Source organism: Canis aureus, chromosome 3 (assembly GCF_053574225.1).
Source record: "Canis aureus isolate CA01 chromosome 3, VMU_Caureus_v.1.0, whole genome shotgun sequence".
In the NCBI taxonomy this organism is placed as follows: domain Eukaryota; kingdom Metazoa; phylum Chordata; class Mammalia; order Carnivora; family Canidae; genus Canis; species Canis aureus.
In genome coordinates, this window is record NC_135613.1 from 61169079 (window position 1) to 61189180 (window position 20102).

At 42.0% G+C, this 20102-nt stretch overlaps 1 protein-coding gene across 2 annotated transcripts in view; it reads right to left on the minus strand.

Annotated features, from left to right (window-relative positions):
• PDGFD (platelet derived growth factor D) overlaps positions 1 to 20102 on the minus strand; it is a 228358-nt gene that overhangs the window by 75941 nt on the left and 132315 nt on the right. Inside the window, exon 2 of one of the 2 annotated variants that reach the window (XM_077893277.1) lies at positions 2837 to 3023. In XM_077893277.1, coding sequence (XP_077749403.1) covers positions 2837 to 3023 — 187 coding nt within the window. Of the gene's footprint in view, positions 1 to 2836; positions 3042 to 20102 lie in introns of both variants that reach the window. The other variant, XM_077893276.1, reaches the window with a different exon arrangement.

Here is a 20102-nt window from a genome sequence, read left to right on the forward strand (position 1 = left end):
TGAGAAATTAAAACTAACATATGTGATTTCTCATGACCTACCAGCTAAAAGGAAAATTAAAGCCCACATAAATTTTTAAAGGAAAGCTAGTTTTTTGGGTTAAGTTTTTCAGTAATCTGAAAGAACCCTTATGCACATTTAGCTATGAGTATTTTGAAGTCATCAATAATCAAAATGGGCCACTTTCTGAGTATGTTGCTTTTAAGGGTTTCCTAGGAAAACTAGTAACTATAGATTATAATAACTCTAACCTATTGTTATCTATTATCTTATTTTTGGAGATAAAGTTCTAATTGTATGTCCAATTATTTACTATATAAAGTTTTTCAAACAAATTCCCACTTTGAATTAATTCACCACATTCAGTGCTTCCTTAAGAAATGATCTGAACCTATACAGCATACAGAATTAGCATTATGTTACATCATCTCATTACAGAAAATAAACGGTAAAATTAATCATTATTTTCTCTTTTTGGAAGCTGTCTTATGGAAGGATCATATCATAAAATATAACAGTTATCATAATGAAAAGCATTATGACTTTGGGGAGGGATGTGCCAATAACCATTACTGGAAACATCTGGGCTGCTTAAGCCAGGGTGTGAATGAGCTGAAGACCCCAGGTTCAGCTTTGACGTTAGTCCGAGGAACACGGAATGCCAAGGTTGAGGACATGGGGAGGTCTCTCTTGGAATGTTCCATATAACCTTTCCATCACACAATAGAGCATCTTCTAGGGATCATCTACCTTATTTTCAGACACCCCAAATCTTGGGACGTTCTACCTGGTAAGCTGAACTCCCTGCCTCTCGTCTCTGGGCATCTGTGTGTACCTCTCCCCAAATGACTCAGGATGTTAAAGTCACAGAGCAGAGAGGATGGGCATGCAGGGCAAGCCATGGCCACAGCCTTGAGGAACTCTGTATTTTCTGTGACGACTTCCAAAAGGAATCAGCCTGCGAGACCTCACAGGAGAATGTGAAGAGAATCCACTAGGCACAACAGAGCTCTTAGCAGATCAGGCAAGGTAATCTACGGAGCATGTGAGCTTATCACCCCTTGCCCAACTATCCAATATTGGCATTGTGACCTCTGTTCACTGATGGTGACTTATAGGCTCTTAAGTCCTCTGCCTCAGTTTCCTTATCAGCAAAATAAGAGGTTTACACAAATATACTGGCTGGATATCTCTTGGGTGCTGTGTAAATTACTTACTTAATGTTTATATGGTGCTTGGAAGGTGAAAAGCACTCACAAAGAATCATTATTCAAGCAATAAAATACTATAGTATAAACATCAAGGAGGCTTTGGAACAGATGGTAGGAAATCAATTGCATTTCATTTTATATATAATATGTGTAAATCATAGTTACTGCACAAAGCATGAGTACACTTGCAACTTTGTTAATAATGCCATAGGTCACTTTCTTTCTTTCTTTCTTTTTTTCTTTTCTTTTTTTTTTTTTTTTTGAAATACATCAGTGTAATTTTTACTCTGGATGAAGTTAAGAGAGCATCACTTTAATTCTTCCGAAGGGTCAGAGGCTGTGCCCTGTTCTTTCCTGTCTTCCTCTCCCCTGTCCCACCTCTGACTCCTCCACCAGCCGCCACAAATTTGGAGAAGCAACTGGATTTGATGAAGGGTCGACAATGGAAACCACCCTGGCATCTTCTATCTTTAAGGCCTGGATGCTGCAAGAGCTCACTCCCTATGGGATCAAAATCCTAGCTCAGCCGCAGAGACCTGCCTTTCCTTCTGGGTCATCGTCACCTTCTACAATCTTCAAAAAAATTTTTTTCCCCATCATCTCTTTTTCCAGCACAGGAAATTAGTTCTCTTTTCAAGGTTGAAAAGACACAAGACCTGCTGGAGTTTGTTGTCTGTAAATATTAACCTGCTCTTTCTGCATGTATCTCTCTCTGCTCTCGGCATCCCTTACTCTCTGTGGTCCTGGAAAGTAGTCCTCACTGCTGTTATTCTTGAAAAAACAGCAACATAATAAAAGCTGTCAGCATAATAAACATGCAACAAAGGATAATCAAATTTGAGGCACCCTCTTTTTATTATTCAAAGGGAAATAAACCTGCTGAAAGAATGAGCAGTTGAGCAGTGCATTGGCAATGCAGAACAAGTGCCTGCAGTAAAGGAGAGAGAGAAAAAAAAAAACATCCTCCCCAGCCTCATACGTGCTAATTAAGTGACTATGATGCCATGAGCAGACAATTCAAGGAGCAGCCAGGGCTTTCTTGGATAAACATGCTCAGAAGGGAGAAGGTCATCAAGCAGAGTTTCCGTCTACCGCTGACCCAGAGAGGACGTGAAACAGACCATCTGAGGAGCTCACAGACCCTGGACTTGACAGCTCTTTCTTACTCAGACCTGAGGCCTATGATTCCAGGGAAAGGCCCTGACAGGGTCCTCGCCATCACCCTCTCCCAGTATGGGGGGCACAGGGAGGCATCAGGGCGGTACCTCGTTTGGTCACAAGAGCCCTGTGAGTTCCTGGAGCTGCGCTGGGCCGGATGCTCTGCACGTAAGCCCGTGGCAGGCGCCCCAGAGCCACAGCGCGGCGTCGCCGGATGCAGCTACCTGCTCTCAGGTGCGTCTACCTGGCGGAGGCCCGGGGCTGGCGGCCATGGGCCCGGGTTCTGTGAGAAGCACCAGGCGGTCGTGCCCTGGGGCGTTATCTGCCAGGATGGACACAGGGGCTTTTGGAAAAGAAGGGCGACCTTCCTTGGGTGGGACCAAGGGCCCCGAAGGGGAAGTGTGATGTTTTCAAGTCATCTTTCCTGGGCCATGGAGATGCGCCCCTGCAACGACACCGCCACTCACCTACAGATATCGTTCTCGGCCTCCTCTAATCCAAACTGAGGGTCAAAGGCCAGCTGGATCCTCGTTCTCTCCTGGGAGTGCAGCCGCCAGGTCAGCAGCAGGTTCCTGGGGTAGCTGCTGGGGAAGCGGGGGCTCTGCACGTGGCCGGTTCCTGTCACCCAGACGGTCTCGTCTCTTCGGTATAAGTCTGTGAGGTGATTGCTCTCTGTTACTAGTCACAACTTGTAGAAATTAGTATGTTGCTCCAATTACAAGAAAGCAAAAACAGAACAGTTTAAAAACATCAGATTGTAAAGCACATCTTGACTCTGTCTAACCACAGAAGACCAAATGGCAGCCTTCCGGTCACACTAACAACGTCTACATTCCCTCCTCGATCCCCCACCTCCTCAGGTTCCTGGCAGGTCTACACCGGCTCTGGTGTATTTCACACTATGAGAGCTCTTTTCATATCATTTTTGACAAGGAAAATGAACAATTATCTCAGAACTCGGGTTCATTTCGATTGATATTAAAATAAGTAAATACTTCAAAAGAATTCCTCCTTCCCTTCTTCCAGGTAATAATAATAATAAAAAAAATCTCCTTTTCTTCCTTTTATTCTGTGCCCTCACAGTGTGACAGTAGAGCTCCAGTGATGAGCACGGATGGAAGTCAGTAAATCCTGCTGCATGAATGAACGAGTGAGTGAAACACATAAAAGAATATAACAGTGCTTCGTGACTACTGATTTTTTTATTCAAACAACATTTTCCAGTGGTTTCTCCATCAGAAAAATCACTATCTCTTTGCAGTAGTTTTTGGTGACTTTGAGAGCGAATTCTTACTCTGTTTTCTGTGTTGTATAATAAAGACCTTGCCTGGTCTTTGTCCGGGTTCCTAACAGGGGACTCCTGACCCCTGGAATTCCCCAGGTGACAGAAGGGCCTTTGTCATACATGGTGGGCCCTGGGGGCCACTCCTGAGTGTACGCACGAGCTGATGAACCATGGATCCCTGAACGGTGTCAGGATTATGGTAGGCTTTGTGGCAGGACCAACCATGTGGCTAGAGGTGAGGACTCTGAGCCCTGACATCAGCCTGACCTCTCAGCCTCCCGGCAGGGAGGAACTCAGGGACCGGATCCAGCTGCATCATCAGTGATTCCAGCACTCACCCTTGCAGAATGAAGGCCCCTTAGAAACTCTCGCCCTAGAAGCTTGGGGAAACCTCCTGGTTGGTTACATACGGGTGTGTTAGGAGAGTGACATGTCCTGAGAACATGAGAGCTTCACTCTTGGGACCCTCCCAGACCTATTTGGCTGGTCCTGATTTGTACTCTTTACAGTAAAACTTAATAGTATAACTATAATTGTAATGACAGCGCTTTCTTGAGTTCTGTAAGCTGTTCTAGCAAATGATCAACCTGATGGGTTTATGGCAGACCCTGAATCGATAGCCAGTTGGTTAGAAGTATGGGTTGGCTGCAACCCCCAGATCCGCAGCTGGCATCTGAAGTGTAGCCCGGCAGGGGCTGTGCCCTTAACCTCTGAACTCTGACCTAGCTCTGGGTAGGTCTTGGTTTTAGGTCTTTCCCAATATGAGAGTTCTTTGCATTTTAGATTTTGGCTGTTTAGACCCTGCCATTAGTGGGCCTCCTGCCCCAGTCTATTTGTGTTTTCCCACAGAGAGTTTTCTTTGAGGCCTGTAATTCACTGAGCCTGCTCAGGGACGCTTAAATTGCTGGTGGAAACCACTGGAAGGCTGGGCTGCCAAGAGTGGCTGGCAAAGCTTCCCAAATAACAGAGGAAGGAAGAGGGAAGAAGTATGTGAAATGCAAAAGCTTCTTTCCCATTCACAAATGTCCTTGTGCTAGAGGAATTACAATATATAGATTAGGTTTTACTTATTCAGTGTTCACCGGTTTGCCCAGCTAGATTCTGTGTGGGAGTGAGAGGTTGGGAAACCAGGACCTGAGAGCTCTGGCTCTGCAGCCACCTGCAGTGAACCCAGCCCAGACATCCTCCAGCTGCCAAAAAATGTTTTTCCCAGCTGACCTTGCCCTCTTCTTTTCCCTTGACCTTATGCTGAAGATGTGGTCACAAAAATTACTTATCTCCTTATTCTATCATGTGGGGCTTTTAGGAAATGAGTGAGGGCTGTTTGCTGGGAAGGCAGATATGAACTATCAGCCAATCAACAATTATTTATTAAGTGCAGACTCTAAACATAACGTTTTGCAGTGTTTTCAACACTTCCATCACTGCAGGTTTACCTTTACAATTTGGACCTTATTTCCTTACCTTGGCTACTATTATTTGCTTAATATTTCTCCAAATTAATTTTTTTAAGAGAAAGCCTGGGTGCATGCACAAGTACGTCCAGGGGAGGGACAGACAGAGAAGGAAAGAGAATCCCAAGCCAACTCCCTGATGAGCGGAGCCCGATGGGGGGCTCAATCTCACACCTTTGAGGTCAAGAAATCAAGAGCCAAAATCAAGAGTTGAACACTTAACGGACTGAGCCACCCTAAATTAATATTTTCAATCAAAAGCAAATCTATTGTAAAATAAAACTTTCAGTTTATCTATCAATAAAATAATCTATCAAAGTTTCTATCAAAACTTTCTATCAAAGATACTACTTGCCACGAATAGAAGGTAACCGTAAATCTAAATGCACAACTACTAAATTTAAAACCACGTATCTGAGGTGCTCACATTACTCATTTATAACATAAGGCATTTGAGCACCATGTGTTCTGTGTAGTCTCTTTCAGGGGTAGCATTCACTGCTTGTGTGTTTTTAAGATTCCAGGTGCTATGTTACATGTAGGTCTAATTTAAGAATCCTTAAAGAGCATCTGTGTTTGTGGCCCTGAGACACCAAGCCCACTCACACTTCACACATGTAGCAACACACAAGCAACACACAAAGGAATGTGAAGTGTGGAACGTGATGTGTGGTGGTGGGGCACAGGGAGGGCCCCGGGGCCTTTGGGGCAGTGAATGCAAGGCATGGGTCAGGGTTGCGCTAAGACGTCTGCAGAAAGCTGGATCTAGAGCAGAGTCTACATGGGGCCCATGTGAGCCCCAGGGCAGGGTAGGGGGCTTGAAAGGGGAACTCCAGGCACTTCGGAAAGCCAGGGAAAGTACTTGCACTTGACAGAAGTGGAAAGAGGAAAGCCCTGCAAGGGTGAAGGCCCGTGGGTCTGAAGAAGGCGACCAGGAGGAAGAGCATCTGCTCAGAGGTGGAAATAAGGTTCTGATCCAGGAGGGCAGGGACAGTGAGTTCTCGTTGGAGGGGGAGGAGCCCACACGGAAGGCCAAGGCCAAGGGCGGAATCAGAGCCTGGGCCCTGCCTGGTGACACACTGACACTCTGGGAGCCCAGTTTCCGTGCAGTGACCAGAATTTCTGCACACATGTCAGCGGGCTCTGGGGGACATCACCTAGACCTGAGCTGGGATAGCGGACATGTGGCCGGGGTCCTGCAGGGGAAGGGGAGCATCGGGAACACTGAGGAGCCCTCCAGGACGGGGAAATCAGAGCAGTGACGACTGCAGGGGAACAGGCCCATGAAGGTGCCAGGTCGTGAGCACCCTGCCCTGGTACGGAGCAGGTGCAAGCGGCAGGTAAGCGGGTGGCAGCGCCCGATGCAGGAGCAGGATGGTGGGACGATGCCGGGGAGACTGCAGTGCTCGGCCTGACGCACTGGACAGATTTCTGCAAGGAAGGGACTTCTTTTCACTAGAACATCATTAAAGGCTAGACCTCCTCATGAACTAACTCAGGTTACACAGGAAATGCCTGTTATTTTTTTAAGCAAGTGACAGTGGGAGTGGGGTGGGAGGCTTTCCTTCTTACAGGATAGGTTGCTGAGGACAAAGCTGGACTCGGGTTTCAGAAATTAACCACAGACCTATATTGCACCGTATGGAAATATATTGACTAATAGGCAAAATTAAAAAAATGTTTTTCTCAAGTTTCATAATTTATTTTCTGTTATAAATCCTGCCAAAATACACATCTACACAAGTATGAATACTAGCCATCACTTTTATAGTGCTGATGCTGTGCCAGGCATTGCTCCAAACACTCTTCATGGTTCATTTACAGGATAAACTCGTCACATGTAGGACCTCGCGTGTGCTGAGCATTTACAACTCCCTGAGATGGATACTGTTATTACCATTCCACAGAAGAAGGTTCTCAGGCACAGAGAGGTCAAGTACTTATCTAAAGTCATGGAGCTGGTAAAGGTGGTGTCAGAAGACAGACTCAGGCAATCGGGTGGCAGACTTGGTGCCATGAGAACCACCATGCTCTAGAACCTGTTCTTCCTTCTCTGAAATGTGCTAGAAGTAATTTTATTTATTTACTTATTTAATCTTTTTTTTAAAACTTAAAGCCAATTAACTAATGTATACTATATTAGTAGTTTCAGAGGTAGAGTTTGGTGATTCATCACAGGCAAGTTTAGATTCTTTGCTGTGTGTCCTCTAATCCGCTCTGACTTTTGAGTTACACTGTTTATGTAAAATTCCTAACTCCATGCTGACTCAGAGCTGTTCTTAGGAGAGTTATAATGAAGTACAGTACAGACAGCAACGTATCAGGTTTAACCTGAGATCAAGACCAAGTATCATACAGAAAGCCATACTTCTGAATGAAAGCATTCACTTTGGTGTCCAACAGTAGCTAACATGTATGGGTATGGAGCAATTACTATGTGCCCGGCACTCTAATACACTACACTTCACTGAATCTTCACAAGAACCCTATATAATTAGGGTTAGAATTAAGGAAGGTCAGAGAATTTAAAGAACTTTGGACCTCAGGGCACAAAGCTAGCGTGGAATCATGATTTGACCCAGGGAGTAGGTCTTCAGAGCCTGCACATTTCACTAGAGCATGGTTCTAGCTGCTCAACGACAAAATATGAACTATGCCATTTTTCATAGAGAATGACTTTTTCCTTTCTTAAAATTTAAATTTAATTAATTAAAATATAGAGTATTATTAGTTTCAGAGGAAGAAGTCAGTGATTCGCCACTTTCATAGGATACCCAGTGCTCATCCCATCACATGCCTCCTTTATGCCCATCCCCCAGTGACCCCGTCCCCCCACCCCTCTCCTCTCCAGGGACCCTCAGTTTATTTCCTATGGTTAAGAGTCTCTCATGGTTTGTCTCCCTCTCTGATTTTGTCCTACCTCCTTGCTATGACTACACCTCAAGTTCAATTTTTCATCTTACCTCCCCAGCTGATGACCTGTCTCAGGCTCACTTTCCTGTCTTTGACCTTGAAACCTCATCCAATTCATCATTTCTGGTGCAAAGTGACCCTACTGTGAGAAGCTATCTACCTTACTGACTGACACGGGGCACCTGAGTGTCACCACTTATCTAGCTTTCCCTGTTTCATGGAATAGGGTCATTCCTGGTCCCAATACATACATGTAGTAATCCACTATCACATCACATCATGTTTAATGAATGAAATCATGAAAAATGGCAATACTTTTATTTCTTCTCAGATCATAATATTACCTATGAAAACATAAAATGCAAAGCCTAAATGCTGAGTGGTTAAATAGGATTAAGATACTTGATCCATAGGAACAAACAATGATATAATTACAGGCTATGCCAGCTCACACAAATTCGGTGGGACAGTACAGCCATACACATTTGCCCCACTATCCCCATAAGACATCCAGGAGCCAGCATCATGACTGACAGTCACAAAAGCAAAGAATGGTCACTGGAGTCAGAAAATTTCTAATGTGCAAAGGGATATATTATGAAATTTCATTTGCAAAATGGCTGTTCCATAATTATACAATATATCATAGAAACAACATTTTCCCAGACTCTAGTTGAATGATATATAATCCAAGCAGCCCCACTTCTGTTGCTAAACAACCACAATAAGACTACTTGATTTTTGTAAGAAGCAATATAGTTTATAAGAATCCAATTTTGTAAGTCCATCATAAATATACGTTTATGTAACAAAAAAAGACGTAGTAAATATCATTACTCTCATTTCATTTTTTTTCTTTTAAATTTAATTTTGTTTTGTTACTTTAACAGGTAATGAAACCAACACAGAGAAGTTAAAGTGATTTGTTGCAAACCAAAGGAATGGAGCTGCATGAGTAAGAGTGGAGTCTTCAATTCAGCACCACCATGCTCTGGTCCCGGTGGCTTTCCTCCATGACAACAAACAACAGCATGAGACTCACCCTGTCATCTTTCTGCTTCTGTTTCTGAAACTGATACTTTTGGGGCTGCATAATGGGGTATCAAGATTCCTCTCAGGTCCCAGTGACATGACACCTCACCAATTTTCTCATAAGGGGATGGAGCTGCCAGTGGGTTGACCATGACTCAGTGGTCAAGGGTGAGGCAAAAATGAGACAATCCAATCTGAAATCCAAAATCTTCAATGAGATAAACACTTTTCCATCTAACAATGATTTTATAACTATTTGTATTCTGTTGTCTAAAATAAGAGAACAAAGGAATAAGTGCAAAAAGTTTTTCAAGCACACATTTATGAGAATCTTTCCTTCTTATAAACTAGAAACGTATCCTAGGCACATAACTAGCTACTTTGCACATAGGTTTGTGCTGAACACATTATGGAAGAATTTAAATAAATCCTTTAATATGGGAACATGCATTCTATGTTTAGCACTTTTTAAAAAGATTTTATTTATTTATTCATGAGAGACATACAGAGAGAGGCAGAGACATAGGCAGAGGGAGAAGTAGGCTCCATGCAGGGAGCCCGATGTGGGATTCGATCCGGGGTTCCAGAATCACGCCCCGGCTGAAGGCAGCGCCAAACTGCTGAGCCACCCAGGCGTCCTTGTTTAGCACTTTTTAAAGCTATGTGAGTCTGGTTAGGTACAGGAGATAAAAACTGAAGATATTTGGAGGTGCTTTATTGTTTCTTTGAAAAAGTCTCGCAGGAAAGTGAAAAGAAAAAAATCATACACAGAATATTACATTCCTTGTAGAAAAGGACTATGCCTTGCAACTCTAGTGCCTTGTCAGCCTTGGCAAATGGAGACCTTCAAAATGTATCTGTTAATACATACATGGATGGATGGTTACTGCAAATAATGATTATCCAGAGTTCCTACAAATGGAAAGCATCTCTTTGATTAGCATCTTTAAACAACAACAACAATGAATAAAAGAGAGCTTTATCAGAAATAAAGTTGAAAAATGCCCAAATATTTTATTTCTTTAAGATTTATTTATTTATTGGGAGGGGAGGGGCAGAGAGAGAGAGAGAGAGAGAGAGAGAGAATCTGCAACAGACTCCCCACTTAGCACGGAGCCCAATGTGGGGCTCGATCCCAAGATCATGACCTGAGCTGAAATCAAGAATCAGATGCTTAACAGACCCAGCCACCCAGGCACCCCCTCAAATATTTTAGTTCTAACAAATTCAATTTTGAGGTAGCCAGTGGGCTTGACATTGTGGGGCATACATTTGGCATCAATATTAAAGGATTATTTTGGGGAGCGTTCCACTGAACTGGTTCTTTCTCCTAGTCTGTACTACTTACATCACCAGGTTCACTATAGCCAGGCTGTACCACACTCGGAAAACCCAGGACCGAGAAAGAAAAGAACCCTCAAATAAAATCAGGGGAGTTTGTTGGTGTAAATAGGGGCTATGCTCAGATCCATTGAGCACCATATAAGTCAGGTAACTGAATGGACCACAGAGGTTCCCATCGGGAGCAAGCATCTAATTGAGAAGAGTAAGCTCAGCGAGATTCATCAAGGGTCAGGTCTATGCCTTATCTATTGTGTTATTACTTAGTATTACTACAAAGCTCAAATTAGTCTTGCATTCTCCCTCCGTGGCTAACAACACAGAACAGAAAAGCATCCTAGGATGCAAAATAGTACCTTCATTAGTAAGGCCTAGGGCAGTGCATTGTTGACAATGCACAGAAGCAGGGGAGAAGTGGAGAATATAAGAGAAGATAGGGCAGGGAGTCCCTAATTTTATGATGAATAGGTCAATTTGTAGAACAGATCCTAAAACACACAATTGGGATGAAATTGAATTTAATGAGGAGATAATTTATGGGAAATTATATAACTTAAAAAGCACAAGGTTGGAAGTCTCACCATGTGAACTGCTAAAGGTGAAAATTAGACTTCTTTAAAAATGTTAGTTTAAAAATCAGTGTGAGAGCATTTTTAACATTTTTTCCCCTCAGTGTTTCCTAAGGCACCAAAGCTTCCAACCAACGAACTAAATTCTTCCTGGGACTGTTGGTGGGGCCATCTTCATTAAGGAGATTCTGGTTGACAACTGGCACACATTCCTAATGAAAATAGTCTTCCCAAATCCCCTATCAGCTCTCAGACAAGTCACCTGTGCTCATTCTGCTTGCAAGCAACTCAAGAGCAAAGCTGATTAAACATCAGACATTTATTTAGAATTTTCCAGCACAGATTTTTCTAAGAATTCCAGTTCTAATACAACAACATCTATTTACAAAGATTCAGGGAGGAGGGGGTTGGTTGTCTGTCAATTATGTATTTTCTTTAAATTACAGTTCCTTTTGGCACAAACCAAAGTGTTAATGTTTTATAAACAAACTTTCTCAGAGTAACAATTTAGTGTTTTTGGAGGGTAATCACTTGATAATTCCCTGAGCTCAAAATTACTCTTCTTTAAGAATTTGTCTATCAAGATAGAGAAATAAAAAGTACCATAAATTCTCTTTGAACATTGGTCAGCAATAGTTACCAGGAATGTAGTGATGCCCAAAGTATCACATTATTCCTCACCTCCCCAGATCTTTTAATGCACAACGTTTTGTTGTGTTATTACATGACACCAAGCAATTATAGGACCTCCTCCTTTCCAGGGCACATATGTTCCAAGACCCCCATGGATGCTTGACATTTTCCCTATACATGCATACCTCTGATAAAGTTTCATTTATAAATTTGGCACAAAAAGAGTTCAGCAACAATAACTAATAACATAGAACAATTATAACAATGTACTGTGATGAAAGTTATGTGAATGTGGGCTCTCTCTCAAAATATCTTACTGTACTCACACTTCTTGTAATGATATGAGGTGATGAAATGCAGTGAAGTGTATGATATGGGTGCTGTGATGTAGCAGGTGAATGATGAGGGCGCTGTGACATGGCAGGTGTGTGATGGGGGTGCTGCGACATGGCAAGTACATGATGTGGGTGTGTGACGTGGCAGGTAGATGATGTGGGTGCTGTGAAGTAGTGTGAGGCTACTCCTTACCTTTCAACTATCCATCAGAAGGAGGATCATCTGCTTCCTGATAGCAGATGACCTAGGGTAACTGAGAGCCAGGAAAGCAAAATCTCAAATAAGGGGTGGGGGACTACTGTGTACTCTTTCCTTTAAAAAGCTTCTATTTTATAGGTATATTACAGAAATGACTGAAATTATATTAAAATGAAAACTATTTTTGGTTTAGATTTAGAAAATTAAAATAAGTGAAAACAAAGGTTGCCTGAAAATATCCATGCTGTATTTTACCACATAAACATAATTTTATTAATTAACTCTCTAATAATTCTCTTTCCTTCTACTGTAGTCATTTTGTGTTGTGATGTTGTTTACATGTGAAAGATGTGAAAAATGAATCAATAACATTCAGAACTGTGGCAGATGGGGAAGGGCAATGTGGAGTGGCACGACAGAAAGAATTATACAATCAGAGATCTTTTCAATTACATTAACTTAACACCTAGAAAGCAAGATAATCCTAATGACAGAAAGATCTGCTTTAATCACTGCAAATAGAGTTCAAAGATAAAGACAGATAATAGGCAAAATAGATGGAAAAGTCATACCTAGGAAAAACCAGGTTTCACCTTTTTTCTAGGAAACACTGATCAGAGAGCACTTGGGTGGTTCAGTTGGGGAAGCGTCTGCCTTTGGCTCAGGTCATGATTCCAGGGTCCTGGGATGCAGCCCTTGTCAGGCTCCCTGCTCAGGGGGGAGTCTGTTTCTCCTTCTCCCTCTCCCTCTGCCCCTCCTCGTTCTCTCTCTCTCTCTCTCTCTCTCATTCTCAAGTAAATAATTTTTTTAAAAAAGGAAACACTGATTATATAGAAACTAATATTCTTTTTTTAATAAGAGATTTTATTTATTCATGAGACACAGAAAGAGGCAGAGACATAGGCAGAGGGAGAAGCAGGCTCCCTTCGGGGAGCCCAATGTGGGACTTGATTCGAGGACCCTGGGATCACACCCTGAACCAAAGGCAGACGCTCAATCACTGAGCCACCCAGGTGCCCCTAAAACTAGTATTCTTACAAACACTGTCTAGGAAGACTAAAGTATGAACTTCGAGTTTTCAGAGAGTGAGGATTTTCTGAGGTTATTTTACAGGGTGAGTTTCAGGAAGAATGAGCAGTCAACAATACTGCCCTGGAATTTGAGGTATGGAGCAAAGAAGATGATTCTGAAATATCCTAATTATTTTTTTTTAAGATTTTATTTATTCATTCATGAGAGACAGAGAGAGAGAGGCAGAGACACAGGCAGAGGGAGAAGCAGGCTCCATGCAGGGAGCCCGACAAAGGACTCGATCCCGGGTCTCCAGGATCACGACCTGGGCCAAAGGAGGCGCTAAACTGCTGAGCCACATGGGCTGCCCTATCCTGATGATTAAAAACGTAATCCATGTGATGGAGATAAAGCATTTTCCTAATCACATTTGACTAAAGAGAAAACTAGCTGGCAGTTAATAGAAGGATCACATGGCCCATTATCTGTGACTGATATATACCTATCTCTGGATTTGATATGTACATTAATTACCTCCCATGTAATAGACATGACCACATTATGTATAATGATAATTATATCTACATGTTTACTAAACTACATGGCCAGAGTGGAGACATTTTTCAATACTGAAAGTCACTCAAGAATACTTTTTTCATATTATATTAATATTTCAAAGTAGGGAAATATTTTATGATGACTGTTAAAGGTAAATGTCCAGTTGTTAGAAAATGGAGCAAGTTTGGGCAGCATTTTGTGTGTCTAAATTTAGTTATGCTTAAGAGATAACTATTCATCTGCTTTCAAACTTGGTACTTTCATTGGTAGCACCATATATGGATGAATTATAATTTATATTTGAATATCTAATTGTTACTTAAAATGCCTTTATAAAGTCTGCATTAAAATGGAGCACTAAAATTAAAATGTTTTTGTGCAAATAAATTAGTATAGAAAAATAGATGAAAATATACATACAATAAAATATGGAGAAATTTTATCTCATCCAGATTCTCTTGTAAAGAAATACTCAAGTGCTTCATAGGACCAGAGCTGAGAAGATATATACAAGTATATGAAGCTGAATTTTGACTTGTCATTGAGGTTTAAGAAAACAAATTCCCCTTTTACCTAGATAATAAAATTAAGGACAGCAGAAATTATATCTCAGAATAGGTCAAAGAATTCTCAAAGCTATGAGATATTAATGCAAACAATTCATACACTGTGATGGTGATGAACATCTATCCGTCAAAAGCTGGTAGCATTCAAGAGAATCACCTGCTTTAGCAATTTGTAACTCCCATAAGCCAAACATGATACGAAAATTAATTAAACAGAAAGTGCAGATGGATTCCAAGTACTCCTTAATCTTTCTTAAAATTTTTGTGAGGCCAAAAAGTGCTAAGCTAGGCAAATTAAATCAAGAACACACACACACACACACACACACACACACACACACACACACACACAGGTTATGAAAAAGGTCATGGCGCTATGTCTCCATACTGAAAGACAGAAAAAACTTTGAAGACTTTTGAGACTCAATTCAAAAAAGGTTTGAACTTGGACTTCCACAGGGATAATGAAATAAAAGAACTTATGTTTTTGGATCAATTCATACTATTGCCATTTTATTAAAAAAGAGTTTCGTGTGCCTTCAAAGCAGATGGTGCTTTCCCCACAGAAGCTATTACTAAAGCAATGTTGGGTTTTTCAATGGACGGTGCTTTAAAGGAAGCCAGCCTTCTGTCTGCTTGTCAGATCTCATGCCAACAGTTCTCTTTAGGATCGCTGCCGGATCTGGTGAGCCCTCTCCAAGGATTCTCCTCTGGTCCTATCTATGCATGGTCACAATGTGGTGTTAGTCAGGAGAGGTTGGATTACACCATCCTAATCTCCCTGGTTTTAACAACAGCATTTTATTTCTTGTTCATACAGCACATCCATCCAACTTTGGGTTGGTGGGGTTCTTCTTCATGCTTTCTCCTCAGGGACCCGGGTTAATGCAGCATCATGATTGTAGCACTAACAGTAATGGCAGGGGGACTCAAGCGGGCGAAGAGCTACTTGCTGGTTTTCTAAATGCCTCTGTTTACATATTACTGGCTGAGTCTAATCCCATGTGCAGACATGACATCCAGCAGGCAGCCTCCTGAAAGTGATGAGCAGCCCTTGTGACGCCCTCAAGGGTCTGCTTGCTTCTCCCACACTGAAGCCAAAGTTTGACTCATTTCTTTGTTTTCCAATCCGTAGCAGAAACTATCCATATACTGAATAACATTCCACTGTTGTTTTATGATGAGTCACTGGGTGGTGGGGGGAGAGATGGTTGGGGGAGAAATAGAGATGGACCGAGAATTCATGCAGGAACCTTGAGGACTACGGAGGAAGGAAAATGTTGCTGAGTTGCCAGAAAAATACATTCGAGGAAGGGACCTTGACCTTCTTTAGAACTCGTCTTGTTAGAAATGGCGAACAGGATTTACCTGGTAGGTAAACTTGAATGGTGATCACCTCCTGCAATACTAAGGTAGGATTCCAAGCCTGCATCTATTTTAAGTGGGGAAAATGTAAAAGAGCATCAGCAATGTCTGTCACGGGCCTGGAAACAGAGACAGAAGCAACCTTGTTTGCATCACTCACATTAGGTCTCCTCCTTAGTCCACATTTCAGCTTCCTCTTACCTGTTCAAGAGTGCCAACTGCTGGGTAGCAGTGTTATTCACAGTGGGCGCCCAGCAAATACTCCCTCAACTTTCTCTTGGGAGAAAAATTGGGTTGGTTTTCCTGTCTAGGTTAAAGAAATCTCTGGGCAAATTACATTTCTGTGGCACGTTATTTACGTGTTCTTCAGAATAATCTGTAAATGTTAGATGAAAATAATTTTCACAAAAAGCTAATATTTACTAAATATGTCTCAAGGGCTACAATAAATGCTTAATATTTATAGGTCTATTTAGAGCGCAAAGGAACCTTACATGTTGGTCCTCATTATCACCACGCATTCAGAAACATTTTAAAACAAATAATAGCAAATAATATTATCTTTGATAGGAAAAACTAAGTGAAATGATTGAGGCACGGTTGTATATTTGGAGTATATCTATCTATCTTCTTATGATAAAGTCAGACTATCAAACGAGAAACCTGTAAATATCCTAACACGTAGTGTCCTTTGGAGATGACTAAGACATTTGCGATAGATTCATGCCATACGAAACATACATCAATGTAAGGCAAGCTTGCTCTCTTGCTGGACCACTCCTGTGGTCAACTAGAATCATTTTTTCAGATGACATAGAAAAAAGGGTCTGGCCTTTAATAAAGGAAAATTCATACTAGCACTTAATGAGTATTGAGAATGATAATGGTGTGTACATACATTGTTAAAAGGAATCTATATGTGAACTCAGATAGGCATCTGCAGAGCCCACCAGGCTTCACAGTAGAAAACTGAACAGCTATATGGAAAAAATGACTAATGATATACTGGCATCTGTCTGGTGGCTTCCCTGGAAGCACATATATTAATAATATAGTTTCTTTCATGACTAGCAGAAAAGAATATGAAGCTATTTTCCAGGACAAGAACCAAAGGGGCCCATCACTACTTAAGCATTTACCCAGATCTCAGGGCACACCTGCTAGGAATCAGGAGTTACTTTAGACTGTGCACCAGATTTATGTTTTTACCCTGACTATGACGCTGCACGGTAGGAGGCATAAGTTTCAGATTCTCCTGTTACAATTTTTTTTTCTTTTTACAAAGGAGAAGACAATACTCTCCATTCCCATCATATTAAGGCTTCAAGAATATTGCCATTGCCACTGTATCTATTGCTCCAAACTCTTATGATGACATTTCTTACTTTATTCAAAACTGTGAGTAATTACTTTTAAACTTTATTAGATTTTCTTCTGAAACACACTCCATAAAATTCTAACTTTTAAATTGAGCTACAGTGATGTGAGACTGCTACAGAGACCATGCTATGAGAAGCCAACCACTGAAAAAATGTTGTTTCTTAGACTGACAGACTACTGCTTGAAAAAGAAATGCAGATTTTGTTTATTCTCGAGGGGTTCAAGTGTGAACAAAGCTACATTTATTTTAAAGTTAATCTTAGATAAAGACCAGTTTCAGAGGCAAGAGGAACTATAAGTCATCTCTCTTGGTACTTCAAAATAAAAAAGAAAAGATAGCATTGCCTTTGTATCTGGAATAGTTTTAAAAAAGCATTTTAAAGCACCTGTGCATGAAGGAAAATGATATATTTAACATTTTCCTTAAATAAAACAGTACATTCAAAAGCACAGTTTCCTAATGTGTATGTCTCTACATTAGACCTAAAAATATACATAGAACAAAATAGGGTTTTGGGAAGTGAGTCATGTGAATAAATTTAAAAGTACCAGTGTACTGGGGGCATCTGGGTAGCTCAGTAGGGTAAGTGTCTGACTCTTGATTTCAGCTCAGGTTATGATCTCGGGGTCATGAGCCCCCACGTTGGGCTCCATGCTCGGTGGGGAGTCTGCTTTAGATTCTTTCTCTCCCTCTACCCCTCTCTCCTCAAATAAATAAATAAAAGCTTTTTTTTTAAGTGCCACTATTAACATGCATTAGATTATTCAGAATGTCATGTTTCACCAAATTATGATATCATATATATTTTGCATGATTGGCCAATTTAGTTACTCAGAGATTTTATTTCTAGATTCATTTTTGGTTAAACACAGGGACCCAAAGACCATGCTTTCATGCATATAAAGAGCTCACATGGAAACTACACTGAAAACCAGCTTCGTGTGTGTCCTACAGAGTACAGAAATCTCCACCGAAATACATTATCTCTCCATTTATCCATTTTTGAAGAGTAGAGAGCTCTCAAAAAATATTTGCTGACAGAAGCCTTCTGAATTCTGCACAAAGGGAGAGGCCCTTTGCTTTATTTGTACACCACCACACGTTGTAACAAGGCATGGGTCCCATAAGCTAATTCAGGCTATGAATAACAGATGAACAAACACAAAATGACTTGACAATAAAGAAAATGTGTCATCTCGGACTGGAAGTCTGGAGGTAGAACATTTTTAGGGTGGGTTAGTTCAAGACTTTAAGGTGTCATCCCATCCTCTACCTGTCTGTTCTGCTGGCCCGGCCATGTGGGCTCTTCTCATAATCTAATAGGTGGCTATGAGAGAGCTCCAGCTACTTCCTCCTCACAGGGCTGGATGCAGAGACCATGAAATGGCTTTCTTTCTTTTTTTTTTTTTTTTAGGATTTTATTTTATTTATTTATTCATGAGAGACAGAGAGAGAGGTAGAGACATAGAGGGGGAACGAGGCTGCCTGCAGGAAGCCTGATGTAGGACTTGATCCTAGGACCCCGGGATCACGCCCTGAGCCAAACACAGACTCTTAACCGCTGAACCACCCAGGCATCCCTGAAATGGCTTTCTTCTACGTGAATCTCTTTTTTAAAAAGCAGAAACCCCTCTGGAACCCTCCCACCATCTGGTAGGCAGGCTCTCCCTCTGTGTCAGGGACAGAATCCAGGCGCATCCCTAGGCCTGCTGCTTGCCACGTGGGCAAGGGGAACTGAGTCACCATGACTTGCTCACTGCACACAGCATGCTCCCTGGGCTGGGGTGGCTGGGCTCCCCTGAAGCTCATGTCCACCCACCAGGGTTCTATGAAGAAGGAGAAAGGGCAGGGCAGCAAGTGGTGTGGCATCTAATGGCAGCAATTTAACAGCAAGTGTGTCTGTGTTTTTATTGAGGCTTAAAAAGGCCACTCGAAATACACATCGAGCCAACGTTTCCTGAGTGCATCCTACCTCAACACGGACGGGACACTGTGACCACTGTAAGAAAAAAAAAAGTGGATGTGACTTGATTCTTAATCTGAAAAGGATGTGTACTAGCTGTTTGGGGTGAAGGATAGATGGGCAGGAAAATCTGTCTTCCCCACCTGATGTGTAATAGTACTTAAGAAATATGGGGGCCACCTGGGTTGCTCAATGGTTAAGCATCTGCCTTTGGCTCAGGTCATGATCCTGGGGTTCTGGGATCGAGTTCTGCATTGGGCTCTCTGCTCAATGGGGAGCCTGCTTCTCCCTCTGCCTATGTCTCAGCCTCTCTCTCTCTCTGTCTCTCATGAATAAATAAAATCTTAAGAAAGTAAAAGAAAAATGGGTCATATTAGAAACTTGTGAAGGAATGTTTTTTGAGCCCCCAGTCATCTCTGTGTCCTGGGAACCACCTGCTAACATCTCCTGGGTGTTTTTCCTGCCCACCATCCAGCACATGGGAACCCAGGTAGGCACACACCTGACCGCTACTTGTGGCACATGCTCAGTCCACATGGTCAAACCATCCTCAGTTCCTGTCTTCTCCATTTCCAGGTTCCAGTGTGGAGCTCAGCACATGTGTATTACTACACAAGCCTGATGGCACAACCCCTCACCCGCCTCCATGATGATTAGTGATCTTCACACCACCCCCCCATGCTTTCACATGGAATGTGTTCCATCAACAGCAAAGTGTGGGAGTCTGGATACTTTTTATCACATGCAGGGTTCTCCATGGGCTCCTGACGGGGGTCTTACAAACACTGCCCAGGTACACTACTACGTCTTTATCTTGTTACATAGACCAGGATGCTGACTCTCATGAGGAAAAGCTGAAGGCTGATATGGCTTATACATCTACACCCAAGAGAGCCTCCCAATACGGTAGTGCACTATGTTGTAGGTGTTAGTGCTAGGATCCTTGGTGTTTGCTACACAGGCCCTCTTGTGAAAGTGTGTCGCAGCCATTTATACTCCTAGAAAGACTTGAAGATGAGTACAGTGACTACTGCTGTTTTCACCGGGTGAGTAATCATGGTGCAGAGGACTTTTTAACTAAAAAATTATCCAGAGTCTCTTATGATGATACACAGTAAATGGGGGTGT